This window comes from Mobula hypostoma, chromosome 6 (genome assembly GCF_963921235.1).
Source record: "Mobula hypostoma chromosome 6, sMobHyp1.1, whole genome shotgun sequence".
Taxonomy (NCBI): Eukaryota; Metazoa; Chordata; class Chondrichthyes; order Myliobatiformes; family Myliobatidae; genus Mobula; species Mobula hypostoma.
This window is the reverse complement of record NC_086102.1, coordinates 80,504,127-80,525,401: the sequence shown is the minus strand read 5'-3', so window position 1 is coordinate 80,525,401 and position 21,275 is coordinate 80,504,127. Positions and strand designations below refer to the sequence as shown.

Here is a 21,275-nt window from a genome sequence, read left to right as displayed (position 1 = left end):
TTGGAACTTATAATTATTGAAAATTTAGATACACCTAATTCATTTGTTTTTATCATCATCTACGCTGTTCCTAATCCGCACCCTTTTGTCTTCAAAAATTTCATATTATTTTCCTTCTACAAAACCATGCTGACTCTTCTTAACAAAAATATTTGCCTTTGAGAATCCCAACAATTTTCCTCTAACAACAAATTTCAAGATGTGGTCAGCAATATTACAATTTATTTCTTCCTCATTCCAAAGAACTAGTGTTACATTTGCTATCTTCCAATCCATGGTAAGCATTTTAGAATAAAGGAAATTTTGTAAGATCCAACTAACACAATCGTATTGGCAGGTATTTCTTTCGGAACTCCAGGCTGAGGACAGTCTGGTTCAAATGATTTGTCAGCTTTGAGTACCCTTTATATGGATTCATAGAGTCATACATTGCAGAAACAGAGCCTTCGACTGACTTATCCATGCCAACCAAGATGCCTTTCCAAGCTAATCTTGCCTGGATTTCACCCATATCCCTTTAAACCTATTTTATCCATGTACCTGACTAAACGTTCCTCAAAAATCATAATTGTACCCACCTCTACAGTTTCCTCCAGCAGCTTGTTCCATTTATTCATCACTCTCTGTATAAGAACATAAGAAATAGGAGCAGGAGTAGGCCATCCGGCCCATTGAGCCTGCCCCACCATTCAATAAGATCATGGCTGATCTCTCCATAAACTCAGTTCCGTCTACCTGCCTTTTCCCCATAACCCTTAATTCCCTTACTATGTAAAAATCAATCTAACTGTTTCTTAAATATGTTTAGTGAGGAAGCCTCAACTGCTTCCCTGGGCAGAGAATTCCACAGATTCACCACTCTCTGGGAAAAGCAGTTTTTCTTCATCTCCATCCTAAATCTTCTCCCCTGAATCTTGAGGCTATGTCCCCTAGTTCTAGTCTCACCTACCAGTGGAAACAACTTTCTTGCCTCTACCTTATCTATCCCTTTCATAATTTTACATGCCTTTATAATATCTCCTCTCATTCTTTTGAATTTCAGCGAGTACAGTCCCAGGCGACTCAATCTCTCCTCATAGTCTAACCCCCTCATCTCTGGAATCAACCTGGTGAACCTCCTCTGCACCACCTCCAAAGCCAGTATAACCTGCCTCAAGTAAGGAGACCAGAACCACACACAGTACTCCAGATGTGGACTCACCAATACCCTGTACAGTTGCAACATAGCCTCCCTGCTCCTAAATTCAATTCCTCTAGCAATGAAGGCCAACATTCCATTTGCCTTGATAGCCTACTACACCTGCAAACCAACCTTTTGTGATTCAAGTCGCTCTGCACAGCAGCATGCTGCAATTTTTTACCATTTAAATAATAATCTGCTCTTTCATTTTTCCTTCCAAAGTCCATGACCTCACATTTACTAATATTGTACTCCATCTGCCAGACCCTTGCCCACTCACCTATCCCATCTATATCTCTCTGCAGATTCTCCATATCCTCTGCACAATTTGCTTGTTCACTCAATTTAGTGTCATCAACAAACTTAGATACACTACACTTGATCCCCTCTTCCACATCATTAATGTATATTGTGCACATTTACAGACCCAGCACTGACCCCTGCGGCACCCCACTCATGAATGCCAACTGGAGAAACACCCATTTATACCAACTCTCTGCCTTCTACTGGTTAACCAATCCACTATCCATGCCAATACACTTCCTCCGACTCCATGCATCCGTATCTTATTTATAAATCTCTTGTGCTGCACCTTATCAAACGCCTTCTAGAAATCCAAGTATACGACATCCACCTGTTCCCCTCTATTCACTGCACTCATTATGCCCTCAAAGAACTCCAGTAATTTTGTCAAACAGGACTGTAAATGTAACCTTGCTGGATCAAATAACGACAGCACAAAAAGATCGTTATTTCTCTTTTCACCCGTTTATTTCTTTGAGCTCAGCCGGCAAGTGAACTTGGACCCGACATCAGGGAGAGACCCTTTCTCATCTCCCTGGCGGTTCTACAAGTTCACCGTCTGACGTCAGAATTGTCAGAAGTTATAAGGCCACCGGTACAAAAGAACAATCAGTTTGATAACTATTCCGGCCAAGTCAATGGACTATTGATACAAAAGTACAATCAATTTGTTAGACACTCCAGCCACTTAATTTAAAGAAAAGAATATCCTACCTGGTTTCTTGGCTCCACAACTTAATTACAAAGATAAGAAAATCCGTCAAATTTATGCTTTAATTAAGAAAGGAATGTTCTGTCTAATTTCCATCAGGTACTGCTTTTTGTCAAAATCAAAAGGTGTGAATGAAAAGCCCAGCTTATGTGGATCTAGGCGAACTTTAACCCTTATCTTGCTCCAAAGAAAGCAGCTGTGAGACATTATTCAAACACACTGCAGTCACAGACATAATCAGTACTGAATCCATTGTTTACAGGAATCTTGACAATCCCCCATTCCCTTAAACTTTATCGGGACCTGCCCTTTCTGAATCCATGCTGCGTCTGTTTAATGGAACCACTCCTTTCTAAGTGTTTTGCTATTTCTTCCTTAATGACAGCTTCAAGCATTTTCCCGACTACAGATGTTAAGCTAACCTGCCTATAGTTGCCTGTCTTTTGCCTACATCCTTTTTTAAAAAGTGGCGTGACATTAGCTGTCTTCCAATCAGCCGGGACCTGCCCAGAGTCTAGAGAGTTTTGATAAATGATTACCAACGTGTCTACCTACCTCCGCCAATTCCTTCAGCACCCTGGGATGCATCCCATCAGGACCAGGGGACTTATCTACCTATGAAATATTTGCTCCTCAGATCATGAAAATCTTTCCGACTCATCTTAAATCTACGTCCTCTGGTATCCTCTATGCCCTCCAATCTGATAGCATGAATATCAATTCCTCCTCTGGTAAATAAATCCCTCCCTCCACTTCCTCTGTTCCTCACTCTGATCTTTTACTTCTTCTCAGCTGCCTATTACTTTCCCCACCCCCAAGTCCCCTCTTCTTTCCCTTTCCCCTATGGTCCTCTCTCCTCTCCTATCAGATTCTTTCTTCTACAGCCTTGACCTTTCCCACCCACCTGGCTTCACCTATCACCTTTCAGCTAGCCTTATTCCCCTTCCCCCAGCTTTTAATTCTGGCAGTTTCCCTCTTCATTCTCAGTCCTGAAGAAAGGTCTCAGCCCAAAACATCGACTGTTTATTCCTTTCCATTGATGTTGCCTGACCTGCTGAGTTCCTCCAGCATTTTGTGTACGTTACTATGTCTCTAATTTTAGACTCCACTACCCTGGGGAAAAAAGACCATGAATATCCAAAATTATCTATGCCCCTTATGATTATTTCTCAACTGCCTTTTTGTTACTAACATTAATCAACTTAAGTTGCTCATTCTTTCCAAACAACTGGGTACCCATTTTTACCACTATTTTATAGATCGTTCCATAATAAATTGGAAGTAACATTCTTTTGAATAACACATCCACTTTCTTTGATAACAATTAAATTCCGTTGGAGACAGAAAGCTATGTTTGCTACCAAGTCATCTTAACATATTTTTAAAGCACTTCCAACTTTCATTTATATTTCTTGTTTCCTGGCTCTCATATTTTGCCTTCTCCCTTTTTTTTAAAATATATTTTTCTTTTGGTCCCAAAAAGTCTTCGAATCTTCAGTTTCATTGCTAATAATGTCATATACTGTTTACTTTCAGCTAATGATATCCTTCACCTCTTTAGTTAGTCATGGAAAGATCGTATTTCCCATGGAATTCCAATCTTTCAATGGAAAGTAAAGAACTATGAAATAGTTTCTAAAATATTTTAATTTGTCTAACTCTAAACATTTATTCTATTTTCCAATTCACTTCAGCTAACACATAGCTCATGCCTGTGAAATAAGCTTTAAAGTGAAGCATTTCAGTTTCTGACTGAAATATGCCCTATTGTTACTGAATTGGATTCTATTCATAATATGATGACTTTTCCTTTGAAAGGTCTATCCATTGGCCCTATAAGCACTGGCTAAGATGAAAAGATAAACATATTGCATCTTATTATTTATCGTATTCGATGAAAGGAATTTGTTGCATTTAAATCCAAGATCCATAACCTCATGACCAATCATTGCCTGAAGTAAAACTATCCTATTGCATCCGTAGCGGCTACTTGAAAAACAAACCAAAACTGCTTAGAGATTGAGTGAGGGAAATAACACTATATGACGCGCTTCCAAATAACTGAGTTCCAAGTTGGAAAAAGTACATTCAATCCTTTATTACAAAACCAGCAAAAACAAACAATCAAAATTAGTGGTATTAGAGAAACTAGCAGGATTAGTGAAAAAGTGAAATAGGCAAGATCATAAATAAGCAGTCAACAAAAATATATCCATCCTGCTCAGTCTTTATCTCTAACTGAACTAAACTAACGAGGACAAAGCATAAATACGTGACTATACTCATTTGCTTCTATCATGCCCCAACCCACATGACAAATTACTGTAACCTACAATAAAAATGTGCAACATAAAATACAATACAGACAGAAAATAGATACATGGCTCCTGCAGCATCTTTGTCAAAAATATTCATACTTCTGCTCTAGGTTAAGTAAAAAGAGTTTCTCCAAGTTGAAGCAACATCAAGTAGTATATCAAGAGACACTTATCATTTTTTGGTTTCTTAAGGTTGTCAAAGTGGTAAAGCCATTGGGCCTGATGAAATTTCAATGGAAATGATACAAGCCCTAGAAGATCTGGGCATACATATTCTTTTTGAACTATTTAATGGCATATATGAGACTGATGTATTGCCTGACAATCTCTTGAAATCAGTATTCATAACTCTGCCAAAAATTCCTGGAACTATTGACTGCGAAAATTATAGAACAATCAGTCTTATGAGTCACATAAAAAAGATTTTTTTGAGAATTGTTCTGAGTCGAATTAAAAACAAGTTAATAACAGAAATTTCTAAACTACAATATGGGTTTATTAAGGAAAGAGGAACTAGGAATGCAATCTTCATACTACGAATGCTTTCAGAAAGGGCAATTGAATACCAAAATGATGTCTTTTTATGTTTTATTGATTTCACTAAAGCATTCGACAAAGTGCAACATGCAAATTTATTTCAAATTCTTACTAAGCTAAACATTGACGGAAGGGACCAACAACTGCTTCAAAATTTATATTGGAACCAAACAGTGGCAGTAAAAATTGATGATAATATAAGCAGTTGGACTAAAATTCAAAGAGGAGTTAGACAGGGATGCGTTACCTCACTGGAATTGTTTAATATCTATAGTGAAATGATTCTCAGAGAAGACCTAGATGGGATAAAAATTGGAGGTGTTAACATCAACAATATAAGATATGCAGACAATACCACCCTAATAGCAAGTGCTGCAGAAGACCTACAAATCCTCCTAGACAAAGTAGTACAAACAAGTGCAGATTTTGGTCTAACCGTCAACTGTAAAAAAAACCAAATGTATGGTAATATCAAAACAGCAGGATACTCCTACCGCCAGTTGTACATCGGTAACCAAAAGATTGAACAAAAGACCAGCTTTAATTACCCTGGTAGCTTTATATCACAAGATGCTAGAAGTAAAGTAGAAATAAAAAGAAGAATTGCCATTGCCAAAACCAACTTCGAAAAAATGAAACCCATTTTTACCAACAGACACATTTCTATGACAACAAGGCTTAGGTTACTAAAATGCTACATCTGGTCAATCTTGCTGTATGCTTCCGAAACATGGACTGTAACACCAGAACTCCAAAGAAACTTAGAAGCAACAGAAATGTGGTTTCTTAGAAGAATGCTGAAAGTATCATATAGAGATAGGGTAACCAATGAGACAGTACTCCAACGTGCCCATACAAAAAGATCTTTACTGAGAACATTAAATGAGAGGAAACTTAAATTCCTGGGCCACGTCATCAGAAAGGGAGAAATAGAATGTCTTACATTACAAGGCCCTATGCCTGGGAAATGCAGAAGATGAAGGCAAAGAAGAAAATATATGGACACTGTGAAAGAACTAACACATCTAAATGTGCGAGATATCATTGACGCTGCATGGGATTGTTCGATGTGGAAAGCCATGATCACCCAAGCGTGTAACGCACAAGACATATGAAGAAGAAGATGGTTCTCATAACCAGGGGAAGCAGTGAAGATAAGCTTTCACTACCTATTAAATGCTCCCAATGGCATGTATCTCAAATAGCCTCTGACAACCAAATCCAACTCCTGGCCTTTATGTGTGCCCTAGCTACTACGCCAGGAGGAACCGTTTCTCCAACAGGAGACGAGGCAAAGACAAGCTACTGGCACCTTAAAACCAGTCACTTCGGGCAGATGGGGCTCATCAGCTGTGGTTGACAGCTCATCTAGAAGGAAAACTCAAATCTCAAACCTCCCTTGTGGCTACACCCACTTATGGGAAAGGCTTCAGGAGTAAACCCCGAGGAAAAACCTGGTGTAGAAGTCCCTAAGGCAGCCCTATGTTGAGTTCAACGCTGACTGGCAACTCCTGTGATGCTGCAGGTACCAAATTGCATTGGTCTCTGCTGTTCCATTTAATTTATCAGCTGTGTGGAGGAGTGGGGAGGGGGGAATGGGGCTGCTGCATGCCCTGGCTTGCGTATCATGTAGACATCTAGGAAGCGATATCCATGGTCGACCCTGACCAACAGAGGGCCACAATTATGTTTTTTTTCATGCCAGTTTTCTTATGATTAATTTTTTTTTAAGTTTTAATATGAAATGAACAGGTAAGACACCTGACTGTCTTCCCACTTTTACATTGGGTTTAGTGGTTGGAAAAACATTTTAAAATAAGTAGACATGTATCTCACAAAAGACGTTAACACTACACTAAATTTATTGACTCGCTAAGCCAGCTCTCAGAAGCCTTTATTTTACTATTGTCATTTCCTGAGTCTGAAAAATCTGGTAAGATACTTTACAAATTGTTGTTGTCTGTATGAGACCCCACAGGTTAGTACCTAGTTGCCATAAAATGTCAATCAGCCACAGATAAAATCAGGTTTTATTTTATATCAAACATCTTCCAGGAATACAGCTGAAAAGATAACAAAAAAAAATGAAAAAGAGAATTTTGGATAACATCACAGCAGTCCATCTGTAACTTGGCTCTAATACAAAATATTACAATTTCTTTGCTAAATTATTCTTTTTCTTTTGTCACAATTGATTTTAAAATAAACTTTACAGCAATTACAATCATTTTCTTATAAAGTTTACTTGCGGAGTAGTGTTTGGTATATTCCTTTCTGAGTCCTTGCCCAGCTAGAGCAAAGCAAAACATATTCTCTTAGTGAACATCTTTCCCATTTTATGGTCCCATCAGTGTAAATCAGCGGAATTTTTAAAAGCTGCTTAGGTACAAAGTTACAATAAGCTTTTTAATCTACCTATTAAAAGATAGCCAAAATTCCAACTTCTGTTCATTCATCTGTAACAAATCTAATGAAACTATTTGATAGCAATAGATAATTATGCAGGAGTGCAACTTACCCAAGTAGTAGTTCAGGTGAACGATACCACCTAGTGGCCACATATTCTGTGTAATTTGCATTGCTGCCCTCTGACAAATTCCGAGCAAATCCTGTCATTGTAAGAAACTAAATTGTAACAATGTTACACATCAACGTAGTTTGTCTGTTTGTTTATTTATTTATTTACTTATTGAGATACAGCACGGAATAGGCCCTTCTGGCCCTTCAGGCTGCACTGCCCAGCAATCCCCCAATTTAATCCTATCCTAATCATGGGGCAATTTACAATGCCCAACTAACCTACCAACCCGTACATCTTTGGACTGTGGAGGAAATGGAAGCAACTGGAGGAAACCCATGCAGTGACAGGAGAATGCACAAACGCCTTACAGGCAGAGGCAGGAATTTAGATCCTGACGATAAATAATTAACAATGTAAAATTTTAAGATTTGATACAAAAGCTCTTTTACAAAATAGAATTCAAAGCTGTTACCAGGATTCCAACAGAACATAATTGTGCAAAGAATTTTTCTTCCTATAAACTCAATATAGACAAATTCACTCAGATTCAAATTTATGTCAATAAATGTTACGACAATCTGTGTGGATTGGTGATAATATCTCCTATTCACTGACGATCAACACGCGGGTGTGTGCTTAGCCAGCTGCTCTACTCTCTCTCTATACCCATGACTGCGTGGCTAGGCATAGCTCAAGTACCATCTATAAATTTGCTGACAATACAACCATTGGTAGAATCTCAGATGGAGACGAAAGGGCGTACAGGAGTAAGATATGCCAACTAGTGGAGTGGTGTCGCAGCAACGACCTTGCACTCAATGTAAGACAAAAGAGCTGACTGTGGACTTCAGGAAGGGTAAGATGAAGGAACACATACCAATCCTCATAGAGGGATCAGAAGTGGAGAGAGTGAGCAGTTTCAAGTTTCTGGGTGTCAAAATCTGAGGATTTTGTATCGATGCAGGTACAAAGAAGGCAAGACAATGTCTATACTTCATAAGGAGTTTGAAGAGATTTGGTATGTCAACAAAAACACTCAAAAACTTCTATAGATCTACCATAGAGAGCATTCTGACAGGCTGCATCCCTGTCTGGTATGGTGGGGGTGGGGGGCTACTGCACAGGACCAAAAGAAGCTGCAGAGGGCCATAACTTTAGTCGGCTCCACTAGTTTACAATGTATGCAGGACATCTTCAGGGAGCGGTGTCTCAGAAAGGCGGCATCCATTATTAAGAACCTCCAGCACCTAGGGCCTGTCCTTTTCTCACTGTTACCATCAGGTAAGAGGTTCAGAAGCCTGAAGGCACACACTCAGCGATTCAGGAACAGCTTTTTCCCTTCTGCCATCCAATTCTTAAATGGACATTGATCCTGTGAACACTACCACACTTTTTAAATAATATTATTTCTGTTTTTGCATGATTTTTAATCTATTCATTATACATATACAGTAATTTATTTATTTATTATTATTATTTTTTTCCTTCTTCAATTTTATGTATTGCATTGAACTGCTGCTGCCAAGTTAACAAATTTAATGACACATGCCGGTGATAATTGAATTGACTTTATTTCTTACATCCTTCACATAAATGAGGAGTAAAAATCTTTACATCTAAATGTGCAATGTGCAATCTGCAATCATCATAATTTATAATAAATAGCACAGTCAACGTAATATGGAGTATACTCAAATCAGCATGAGTTCATCAGTCAGATAGCCTGGTGGAAGAAGCTGTTCCAGAGCCTGTTGGTTCTGGTTTTTATGCTGCGGTACAGTTTCCCGGGTGGTAGCAGCTGGAATAGACTGTGGTTGCAGTGACTTGCATCCCTAATGACCCTACGGGCCCTTTTTACACACCTGTCCTTGCAAATATCCTGAATCATGGCAAGTTCACAACTACAGACATGCTGGGCTGTCCGCACCACTCTCTGCAGAGTCCTGTGATTAAGAGAGGTACAGTTCCCATACCAGGCTGTGATGAAGCCAGTCAGAATGCTCTCAATTGTGCCCCTGTGGAAAGTTCTTAGGATTTGGGGGTCCATACCAAACTTCCTCAACCATCTGAAGTGAAAGAGGCGCTGTGATGTGAATGCCAAGGAACTTAAAGCTGTTTATCCTCTCAACCCCAGACCCATTGATATCAAATAGGGGTTAACCCATCTCCATTCCTCCTGTAATCCACAACCAGCTCTTTTGTTCATGCGACATTGACAGAGAGGTTGTTTTCTTGACATCACTGTGTCAGAGAGATGACTTCTTCCCTGTCGGCCACCTTGTTATTGTTTGAGAAAAGGCCAATCAATGCAGGGTCGTCGACAAATTTAATTAGCAGATTGGAGCTGTGGGTAGCGATACAGTCATGGGTATACAGGGAGTAAAGGAGGGGACTCAGTACACAGCTGAGGGGCTCCTGTACTGAGAGTCAGAGGGCTGGAGGTGAGGGACTTCTGATTCTGATATTTTAGTCAGAAACTTAACTTACTACAGGATAGGGACAAACAAAGAGCGAGATAGCCAGAACTGGATTGGAAGATGGGTAAGAATTGTAATAAAAGCAGTTTTATGTTTGGGATTCTCATACATGACATGCATGAATATCTGATATCTGACTACAACTGTTACTGTGATAAATTTTACAATTTGTATTATAAAGCATCTTTGAATATGATAAATTAAATTAAAATAAATTAAAAACAACTATTTGAATATTCCTGATATTTTAGATAGGAAGATATTACAATCTGGGTAAAGTAAGCATAGGCTGCTTATTTTTTTTTAAATATAAGTTTCATACTTTCATCCCTTGCACGCTTTCCATCCATGCTGGGTTGAGCGTCAAGCTAGCAACTCAGCCTTGTAAAAATAAGAAAGCCTGCTAAAAAAAATCACTGTCATGACGGCGCCCCGATGAATCCACTCAGAGTTAAGTGCTTTCTTCTTCTTCTTCATCATACTTTCACGATATAATTTGCTATATTAGAGACAAACTGGGGTATGAAGTCAGTGTATCCAACCTCTGGATCCAAAAAATGTAATGTACCTTTTCAATTAAATTCATCTCCTTAATAATGTCATCACTTTGGAATGCCGTACATCTTGTAGGAAAGGTACCAAAACAAATAAAATTAAGATTAACTACCTGCAAGATAATAGCCCTTAAGAAGGGTTCAAACATGAGAATACCCTCAGGAGGACTGACAGTTGTGATGGCAATAACAATGCCTGTAGAGATATTCACTGTCTCGGTAAAGCAGCCAACATAATCAAAGACCACCTCCCATCCCCACCGACCCAAGACACAATCTCTTCTCTTCCCACCAGGCAAAAGTGACAGGTTGCACCTGAACCCAGGAACTAACTAATATTCTCAGGGACATGTTTGTTAGAGCTGTCTGGGAGGGTTTAAACTAATGTGGCAGGGGGAACCAGAATGAAGGGACTCAGGACAGGGCAGATGGTAAAAAAGCAAAGATAACGTGCAGTCAGACTGTCTGGAAGGGCAGGCAAATGATAGGACATAAATGCAGTCAGCAGGGTGAGTATCAGTGCATTAGGGATGCAGATTCAAAAAGGGTAGCAAACACAGTACTCAAAGTGTTATATCTCAATGCACAGAATATAAGAAAAAAGGTAGATGATCTTGTTGCACTATTACAGATTGTCAGGTATGATGTTATGGCCATCACTGAATCGAAGCTGAAGGATGGTTGCAATTGGGAGCTAAATATCCAAGGTTACACGTTGTATCGGAGGGATAGGAAGATAGGCAAAGGAGGTGGCGTGGCTCTATTGGTAAAGAGTGGCATCAAATCAGTAGAAGGATGTGACATAGGATTGGAAGAAGTTGAATCCTTGTGGGTTGAATTAAGAAACTGCAAGGGTAAAAGGACACTGATGGCAGTAATATACAGACCTCCCAAAAGTAGCTGGGACTTGTACTTTATTGTCTGTCTTCATTGCACTTTCTCTGCAACTGCAACACTACATTATGCATTTTGCTATTGCTTTTCCTTTGTACTATCCTGATGTACTGATCAAATGAAATGACCTGTATTGAACCCAAAGTTTTTCACTGTACATCAGCACACTTGACAATAATAAACCAATTTATCAACAGAACAGACTGACAAAATCAGTGTCCCAAGAACAACATAGTGCCACTGGTTAATCAGCTGGCAAAAAGAGAAGCACAGAACAGGAGGACCAAACATTGGAAAGCTACTATCTTCAATTACAAACCTACTTATTGTAAATTTTGAAATGGTTAATTAGATTCACCAATCTACAATGAAGGGGCTTTGATTGAAATCACAAAGGACTGAAATATATATTGTCTCTGTAAAATAATGAAGTGACTATCCTAATAAAGTGTTGGCGCGTGGCCAAGTGGTTAAGGTGTTCGTCTAGTGATCAGAAGGTCGCTAGTTCGAGCCCTGGCTGAGGCAGCGTGTTGTGTCCTTGAGCAAGGCACTTAATCACACATTGCTCTGTGACGACACTGGTGCCAAGCTGTATGGGTCCTAATGCCCTTCCCTTGGACAACATCGGTGGCGTGAAGAGGGGAGACTTGCAGCAAGGGCAACTGTCGGTCTTCCATACAACCTGCCCAGGTCTGCGCCCTGGAAACCTTCCAAGTCGCAAATCCATGGTCTCATGAGACTAACGGATGCCTATATCCTAATAAAACTCAAGGTGTTCTGAGGTTTAAATCATGATGAATTCAATGTGATCACAGAGGATACTTGGCGTCTATGGGAGATACCTTGGTAAAATGCCTGTTCTTTCAAGGGAAGCAATGAGTGAAAATTTACAAAAGAGGAATCTTCATGGAAAAATGATTTTTAAAGGACTCTGCATTCCTCATATTAAATTATTTTGGGTAGTGGCCAGAAAAAAAATGTTGAAAATGTTAGATGAAATTTTGCTAAGTTAACTTTAGTCTCTGCTCTGTGCCAGTAATGTATGAATTTATGTTACATTCACACTGCCTGGCGCAGCCTGCCTGTGATATTTTCTTTCAAAAAATTAAGAAATCTTCTCTTTCTCTCCTTGGTTAATGTAGTGATCCAAGTTTCGAGATATACAAAATATATTGAGTGTTTGCCTCAAAAAACATCACAAAGGTGTTTAATCAAACTGAGTCATAACCTTTCAATCCACTGTAATTTAGTCATTGAAGGTGCTAATTAGATACCATGTGGTTGGCAAGTCAAAATAGGACTTTGCCTGAAGGGTATATGAAGGTTGATACTTGTGATGGCAGAGCAAAGTGAATTTTTTAACAGAATAAGCTGAGAACAAAATGAAGTAATTTAAATAGAAATATGCTGGGTGTGCAAATTAAGCATACAAAGAGGAGAAAGAGGAGGTAAGTAAACCAAGGAAACTGAGCAAGTGTCAATTATTTAGCCATCACTTTATACTTGTAGATTATTGAGCTACTATATTTTAAAAAAGCATTAATTATAAATAAAAAACAAAGATTAATAAAATGGATAAAAATTAAGTAATTACAGATGTTAACAACCGGTAAAATTGGTGACATAAGCAAAAGTATTTGGAAAAGATCAAACTAACCAATCATAGCTATATAATGAATCAATTGGTGGATTGAAAATAAATACACCAAGAGAAGTTACAGAAAAATTGGGCATAAGATGGTGCCAAAGAACTCTGATTCACAGGAAGTAGTAAATTGTATTTTCCAGGGATCAGTCTAGAGCCAGAGCTTTACTTGTTGTATATCAAAGCACTCACATGGATCAGTTGGAGAAAAAAGTGCACAAATATCTGGATGAGTTAGATGGATTGCATGGAAGAAAGCAAAAATTTTACAAAATGACCACAGGTAAATTTAATGATTGGACAATATTATTGAAATTGTAATATTGTCCATTTTGAATACAAGAAAGACAGGGTCTAAATAAGTTCTTAATGTTGAGTGACTTGGAACTATGCCGATAAAATGTATCCATGCACAGAAATGGTACCAAAATCCAGAGAATAAAAAAACAAATAAGATATTTCAAAAGGGCTAATGGAATGTTCACCTTTCATACAAAGGGGTTAAAATACAGTGGGAGATTATTCAAGTTTATCTTGTGTAGATTTTCTTCAGAATCCATCTTGACTACTCCTAGATATATATGTGTTATTGCAAAAAGGTGATGGATATATGAAATACAGCAGAAATTCTCAGTACAATGCAGATTTTTAAAGATAAAATTATGAACTAAGGATGTATCAGCTTTTTTTGTGTTCCCTTGAGTTTAAAGGGCAAAAAGATGATTAAATTGAGGTATTCAAAATAACAAAGGGATTGGAAAAGGTGGAAGCAGAGAAACTATTTCCTCTTGTAGAGAAAATCCAGAATGAGAGGGAATAACCTGAAAAGATATTAACCTTTTACAATAGGGCAGAAAATGGGGAGTCAGTGGATATCGTGGAATTCAATTTCCAGAAGGCATTCAGTAGGATGCCATATGAAAAGTTATTGCATAAATTTGTATTAAGGGAAATAAGTTGAATGCAAATTGCTTAAATGGCAGAAAGTGGGACATCTTCAGATTGGGATAACTAGTACAATGCCATGAGGATCAATGCTTGGATTTCACCTATTTATACTCCATCTTTATAATTTATATGAATGAACCAGACATATTGCAGCAAGAACAGCTGAAGATATAAAGTTATACTGGACAATTGATTTGTGAGGAAGACACAGATTAAGTGAATAAAACAACTGCAGGTAGAATGAGAAATATGAGATTGTCCATTATACAAGGAAGTCAGAAAAGTAAACTATTATTTAATTGGTTTGAGACCATTGCAAGATGGCACTGGCAATAAACAGTGACCTTTTGCTGGCTGCTGACAAAACTTCTAGATATACTTCTTCTGAACTACTATTGTTGCACTCTGCAGCCTGTAATCTCCTTTTAAATAATGTACTTTTAAGCCGTCTTAATGAACTAGCGATTTTATGATATCATGAAGGACTAAGCTGACTCAACTTCCAGAAATGCAAGTACGGCAGTTTTAAGTGGACAAAGGTACATTACCATGGCTGGAAGAGAGGAAGGAGGGAAGGACTCCAAGCCAGACTAAAATGGAGGGGTGTAAAACTTCCTCTACCCAGTATTCTATTAGCAAATGTATAGCCACTGGAGAATAAGATAGAGGACATAACGGCAAGATTGCTGTGTTGGAGGGTAATGAGGGATTGCTATGTTCCCTGTTTCATGGAGACATGGCCCACCTCAGACATGCTGGATACGTCAGTCAGACCCACAGGCTTCTCGATCCACCAAATGGACCAGACTGCTGATTTGAAGAGGGCAAAAGGTGAGGGTATGTGCTTCATGCTGAACTTTTCAAGGTGCTCAAATGTAGCAGTCTTGTCACACTCTTATTTTCCTGACCTGGAACATCTCATGAGTAAGTGCCATGCATTCTACTTAGTAAGGGTTCTCCTCTGTAATCCTGACTGCAGTTTACAGACAATCAAAGGCTAATGTTAAGCAAGCACTTGAGGTACTGAGTGCCAGGATTAGCAGAAAAGAAACAGCCTACCTCAATGCCTTTCAAATCATTGTCAGGGACTTCAATCAGGCTTGTTTGAAGAAATATCTGCTCAATTATCAGCAGCATCTTACCTGCAGCATCAGGAGTTCCAATACACGCAACTACTGTTATACTACCATAACGAATGCCTACCATTCCATCCCTAGACCAATTTTCAGAAAACGTGATCACCTGGCTCTCCTTCTCCTACCTCCATATAGGCAGGGACTAAAGAGCAAGGCTCCAGAAGTAAATGTCACAAAGAGGTGGTCGCGGGAGGCAGAGAAGTAGCTACAGGACTGCTTCAAGTCAAAGTGGACTGGGCCAAGTTCAAGGATACATCAGAGGTTCCGAATGAAAACGCCACGGTTATTACGGACTTTATAAAGTGAGTTATGGTCGAGTGTGTCCACACAAAATCATTTAGAGTCTTCCCCAACCATAAGCCCTAGATGAAACAAGAGATCCACAATCCGCTGAGGGCTAATGATGACCAATAAAAATATAAGAGATCAGGCACGACCTCTGGAAAGCCATCTCACATGTGAAATGGCAATTCCAGACCAAATTGGAATCACATAAGTATGCTCAACAGCTTTAGCAGGGCTTGAATGGTATCACATCCTACAAAGTAAACCAAGTAACATATGTGACAACAAAGTTTCACTCCCAGATGAGCTCAATACCTTTTATACTTGCTCTGAGTGATACTCACCTTTATGAACTCCCACAGCCTTTGATGAGCCTGTGACTTCAGTCTGAGGCTGACATCACAGCATCCTTCAGGATGGTGAACCCACAGAAAGCAGCTGGCCCAGATATGGTACCTTGCTGAGGACTGAAGGCATGTGCCAATCAACTGGCTAGAGTGTTCACTGATATCTCTAACCTCTCAATTTGACAACCTGTGGTACCCACCAGAGGTTGGTGATGAAACATATCCACTCCTGCCTGAGGAGCAACTTAGATCCACTCCAACTTGGCTACCATCACAACAGGTTTACAGCAGATGCCATTTCATTGGCTCTTCACTCAACTCAGGATATAGGAGCAAATCAGCATATAGGAGGGACATTGAAAATCTGGCTGAGTGGTGCCACAACAACTTTTCACTCAAAGTCCACAAAACCAAAAAGCTGATTATTGATGACAGGAGGAAACTAAATGTCCATGAGCCAGTCCTAATCTAGAGATTAGAGATGGAGAGGGTCAGTACCTTTAAATTCCTCGACATTATAATTTCAAAGGATCTATCCTGGGCCAGCATGTAAGTGCCACTACAAAGAAGGCATGGCAGCGGCTCTACTGTCAGCTAAATCTTTGACAAACTTCTATAGATGTGAAGTGGACAGTATACTGACTGGTTGTATCACAGCCTGTTATGGAAACACCAGTACTCTTGAACAGAAAAACCTACAAAAAGTAGTGGATACAGCCCAATCCATCATGAGTAAAGCCCTCTGCACCACAGAACATATCTACAAGGAGCAATGATGCAGGAAAGCAGCATCCATTATCAAGGGCCCCTACCATCCAGCCCATGCTCTCTTCTTGCTGTCGCAATCAGGAAGGAAGTACAGGAGCCACACCACCAGGTTCAGGAGCAGTTATTACCCTTCAAACATCAAGCTCTTGAAGTCAAGGGGATAAATTCACTCACCCCAAAATTGAACTGTTCCCACAATCTATGGACTCACTTTCAAGGACTCTTTATCTCATGTTCTTGATATTTATTGCTTGTCTATTTATTATTATTTTTCCCCCTTTTTGTTCTTGCATCATTTGGTATCTTTTGCTGGTTGTTTGTCTGACTTGTGTGCAATTTTTCATTGATTCTCTTGTTTTTCTTTGTATTTATTTTGAATGCCTTCAAGAAAATCCATCTCAAGGTAGTATATGGCGACATATATATACCCTGATAATAAATTTACTTTGAACTTTGACTGTTATGTGCACATGATATCTTCAAATAAGCAACACAGTTAGCAATCAGGTATAGCAGGCAATTAGGGTAACATATGGGATAAAGACATTTATAGTAAAGGGGAAGTAGTACAAAAGTAACTTCAGTTTTGTTACACTGATACAGGACTTTGAGTGCAATATGAAGTTTTGGCCCACCTGCTGTCAAACAACAAATTTACAACATATATGATAGTGGAGACAATGTACAGAAGGAGCATAGATTGATTGCAGATATGAAGGAATTATTTTATGTGGAATGAGTTAGCAGATTCAGCTAATTTGGTGTTGGGATGCACAAGCGGCGTTTTTATTTAAAGAATGCCAGCAATTTTAAGAAACTTTAATAGGTGCCAAGAAGGTACTTCCTCCATTAGGGGAATCCAGAACTAGAAGGTGTAGCTTCAAAAAAAAGCTGATGTCCATTCAAGAGTGTTATAAGGAGATACCTATTCTCTCAAAGAGATGCGAGTCCTTGAATTTCTCCATCTGAAACAACCAGAAAGGCTGAACTATTCATTAAGTACATTCAATGCTGAAACTACACACACACACACACACACACAGACACTCAGCAGCCACTTTATTAGGCATCTCTTGTACCCAATACAGTAGCCACTGAGTGCATGTTTGTGGTCTTCGGCTGCTGCAGCTCATCCACTTCAAGGTTTGAACTTGTTCATTCATAAATGTTCTTCTGCATATCACTGTTGTTGTAATGCCTGGATATTTGAATTGCTGACACTTTCCGGTCAGCTTGAATCAGTCTGGGCATTCTCCTCTGGCCTTTCCCATTAACATGGTGTTTTCACCTACAGACTGTTGCTCATTGGATGTTTTGTGATAGTTGCACCATTCTCAGTAATCTCTAGAAACTGTTGTGCATGAAAATCCCAGGAGATCAGCAGTTTTTGAGATATTCAAACTACCTCACCTGGCACCAACAATCATTCCATGGTCAGAGTCACTTAGATCACATTTCTTCCCCATTCTGATGTTTGGTCAGGACAACAAAGCACGTCTGCATGCTTTTATGCAGTGATTGGCTGATTTGATATTTGCATTAACAAGCAGGTGTAAAGGTATACCTAATAAAGTGGCCACTGAGTGTAAATTACTAAAACTTCGTTGATTAAAAAATTCTCATTTTGGTTAATGAATCACGTTTGCTTCCACAGACAAAGTATTCAAGTTAGTCATGAATTAAAGTTCTGCAGTGCACAAAAGTAGTTGATAAAAATTGAAAACTGTCAAATAGATTACTTACAGTTGATCTAAATCTCTCCTTCATTTTCCTACTTCAAGGAGTTCTTTGAACAAGTATTTGGTTATCTTGTTCATTACCTTTTTATGTAACTGGACATTATTTTCTTTTATTCAATGCATTGTCATGTGCCTTGGTACCTTTTGCTACTTAGGCACACTGTGAAAATTGTAGTTTATTCAGCATCTTAAATATCTTCAACTGAATGAGTATGCACTCTCTGACAGTATTAGTTCAATATGGAAAAACACTATGAATAAATTAGAAATGACTTACCAAAATCACACAACTTCAACATATCATTGTGGCTGATTAGAAGATTCTCTGGTTTTATATCTAAAACAGAATAAGTTCAGTCATTTCAAAAAGCATGTAATTTGACCAGAATTTCTTAAAAATACCTACCAAAATGTGCAGGATTATTGTTGAATTAATTTGCCCTCCATTTTTTTGAATACACCAAAGTAATATGGCCCAAATTAAACACTTTAAAAAAATTTTTGATTTGAGTCAGGGTGCTTAGGTAATTATCGCACGAAGGAGGAATGTTGAAGTAACTCGCAAAGAAACAGAAAATGCTGGAAACACTTAGCATATCAGGCAGCATTCTTGAACAGAAACGTTATACTGAAACACTAAACTTTGCTAACAGTTCTTAAGAGCTTTGATATAGGTCCTGACTGGTATCAAATTTCAAACTAACTGAACAGACAGGACTGCAAAGACTGATCATATCTGGTCAATATCTGTTAATTGAGCACACAAAATAGTTTCTAACTGGGACCTGATTTTTGGTTTTAACCAATAAATTATTATGAATAATGAATAAATGCTTCTGAGTATGCACTTATAATATTTCACAAACAAGAGACCTGCTGAAGGGTCTTGACTTGAAACTTCGACTGTACTCTTTTCTGTAGATGTTACCTGGCCTGCTGAGTTCCTCCAGCATTTTGTGTGTGTGCACATATAAAATTTGTTACTTTATTGTAATTTAATTTTTGATTTAAAAAACAACTGTTTTAACAAGCACTAGATCCTTTTTTTTTAAAAATTGCTTTAACATTTTGTCAACCTGGCATTTCACTTCAAAATGAATTCCAAATGGAGACATTCTCAATAGATTAAAGACTGCTGGCAATAATCTGAACATCAACTGTTTCTTTTCACAAAAATTGCAAGACTTGCTGAGTGTTCCCAGCATTTTTATTTCAGATTATTACATCTGCAATTTCTTTGGTTTTCTCACATAGTTGTCCACAGAGCACAATGAGGAATAGGTGACCAAATACAATTTTAATTAAGTTCTATGCTATTCTCCCCAGCACTCATAACATCACGTAGATGATTACTGAAGCAGTAACTATATGGTTGAAAACTGCTCTGATTTCAAGTCAGGCAGAGGTTTATAATGGAAAGGAATATCTTTTATACTTAAAACAAAAGTTTACAATGACTTCTTCAATTTGAAATAGTTACCAAAACATACTCCGATCACTGGCTTCAAAGTGTCAGTTCAATATCTGACATGGAAATAATTTGAGATTATGAAGGTAGCAGATTTAACCCCTATCTGTCCTTAAGATCATAATCAAATTCAGATATCAGTACAACTGGCCTTAAGGCCTGGGCTTGAGAAAGAGAAGTAAAATATCCCACAGGGATTCATTCTTGATTGATAGCTTTTGATTACAGCTGTAAACAGTTGGAGAAAATCAAGTTCTGCAGTGATCCTTTCTGCAACCCAGGACGGAAGAGTATCCAATGTTGTTCCTTTCTTTAAGTGCAACAAGGATAAATCCGGGAAATTAAAACTCGATGAGCCTCAATTCAGTGATAGGAATACTATTGGACAAGATTCTTAGGGATAGGATTCATTCACATTTAGAAAAAAAGTAACTGTGTGTGGAGCAGGTCATGTTTTACAAATGATAGCTTTTTTTGAGACTGTGACAACGATGATTAATGATGGTAAGGCAGTGGATGTTGTTCACATGGACTTCAATAAGGCATTTGACAAGGTCCCCCGTGATAGGCTATTTTTATGACATATATAAACATGACTTGTATGAAAATATAGTTGAGTTGATTAGTACGTTTGCAGATGACATAAAAATTGGAGGAGTTGTGGATAATGAAGAATGTTAAAGGATATGGCAGGATAGAAATCAGCAGCAGATATGGGTGGAGAAATAGAAGATGGATTTAATCTGGGCAAGTGTGAGGTGCTGCACTTTTGGAGGTTATATGCAAGGGGAATGTACACATAAATGGCAGTGCCCTTAAGTGTACTCTTGAACAGAGGAATCTCTGAGTCAAAATCCACAGCTCCCTTAAAACAGCAACAGATTTAAGTAGGGTGATTAAGAAAGCATATCATGCTTGCCTTCACTGGCCAAGGCATTGAGTACAAGAGTCAAGAAGTCACGCTGCAGCTGTATAAACTGTAGTTACATCACATTTGGAGTATAGTGTGTAATTTTGATCACCCTATTACAAGATATGAGGTCCTTGGAAAGGATGGAGAGGAGGTTCAACAGGACTGCATGGATTCGAGAGCTTTAGCTATAAGGAGAGGTTGTTCAAACTTGGATTGCTTTCTCTGAAGTATCAAAAACTGAAGGGAGACCTGACTGAAGTTTATAAAAGAGGCCTATACAAGGAAGATAGAGTCTTCTTCCCAGAGTGGGAATTCTGAATACTATAGGGTCTGGTTTTAAGGTGAGGGGGAAAATTTAAAGTTTGTTTTATAAAGAGAGGGGTAAGTGCCTGCACGCACTGCCAGCGTAGCATGAGAAATAGACATAATAGCGACGTTTAAGAATCATTTAGACAGGCACACGAACATGCAGGGATTGAAGGAAAATGGACCACATGTAGGCAAGTGGATTAGTTTAATTTGGCACCATA

General features: G+C 38.6%; 1 protein-coding gene across 3 annotated transcripts in view; it reads right to left on the bottom strand.

The window, feature by feature from the left end:
* Nucleotides 1-21,275, bottom strand: part of cdkl5 (cyclin dependent kinase like 5) — a 221,695-nt gene that overhangs the window by 49,777 nt on the left and 150,643 nt on the right. For all 3 annotated transcript variants that reach the window (XM_063051074.1, XM_063051075.1, XM_063051076.1), the window contains 2 exons: nt 18,642-18,701; nt 7,569-7,659 (listed from right to left, as the gene is read on the bottom strand). In XM_063051074.1, the coding sequence (XP_062907144.1) occupies nt 7,569-7,659; nt 18,642-18,701 (151 nt within the window). The remainder of the gene's footprint in view (nt 1-7,568; nt 7,660-18,641; nt 18,702-21,275) is intronic.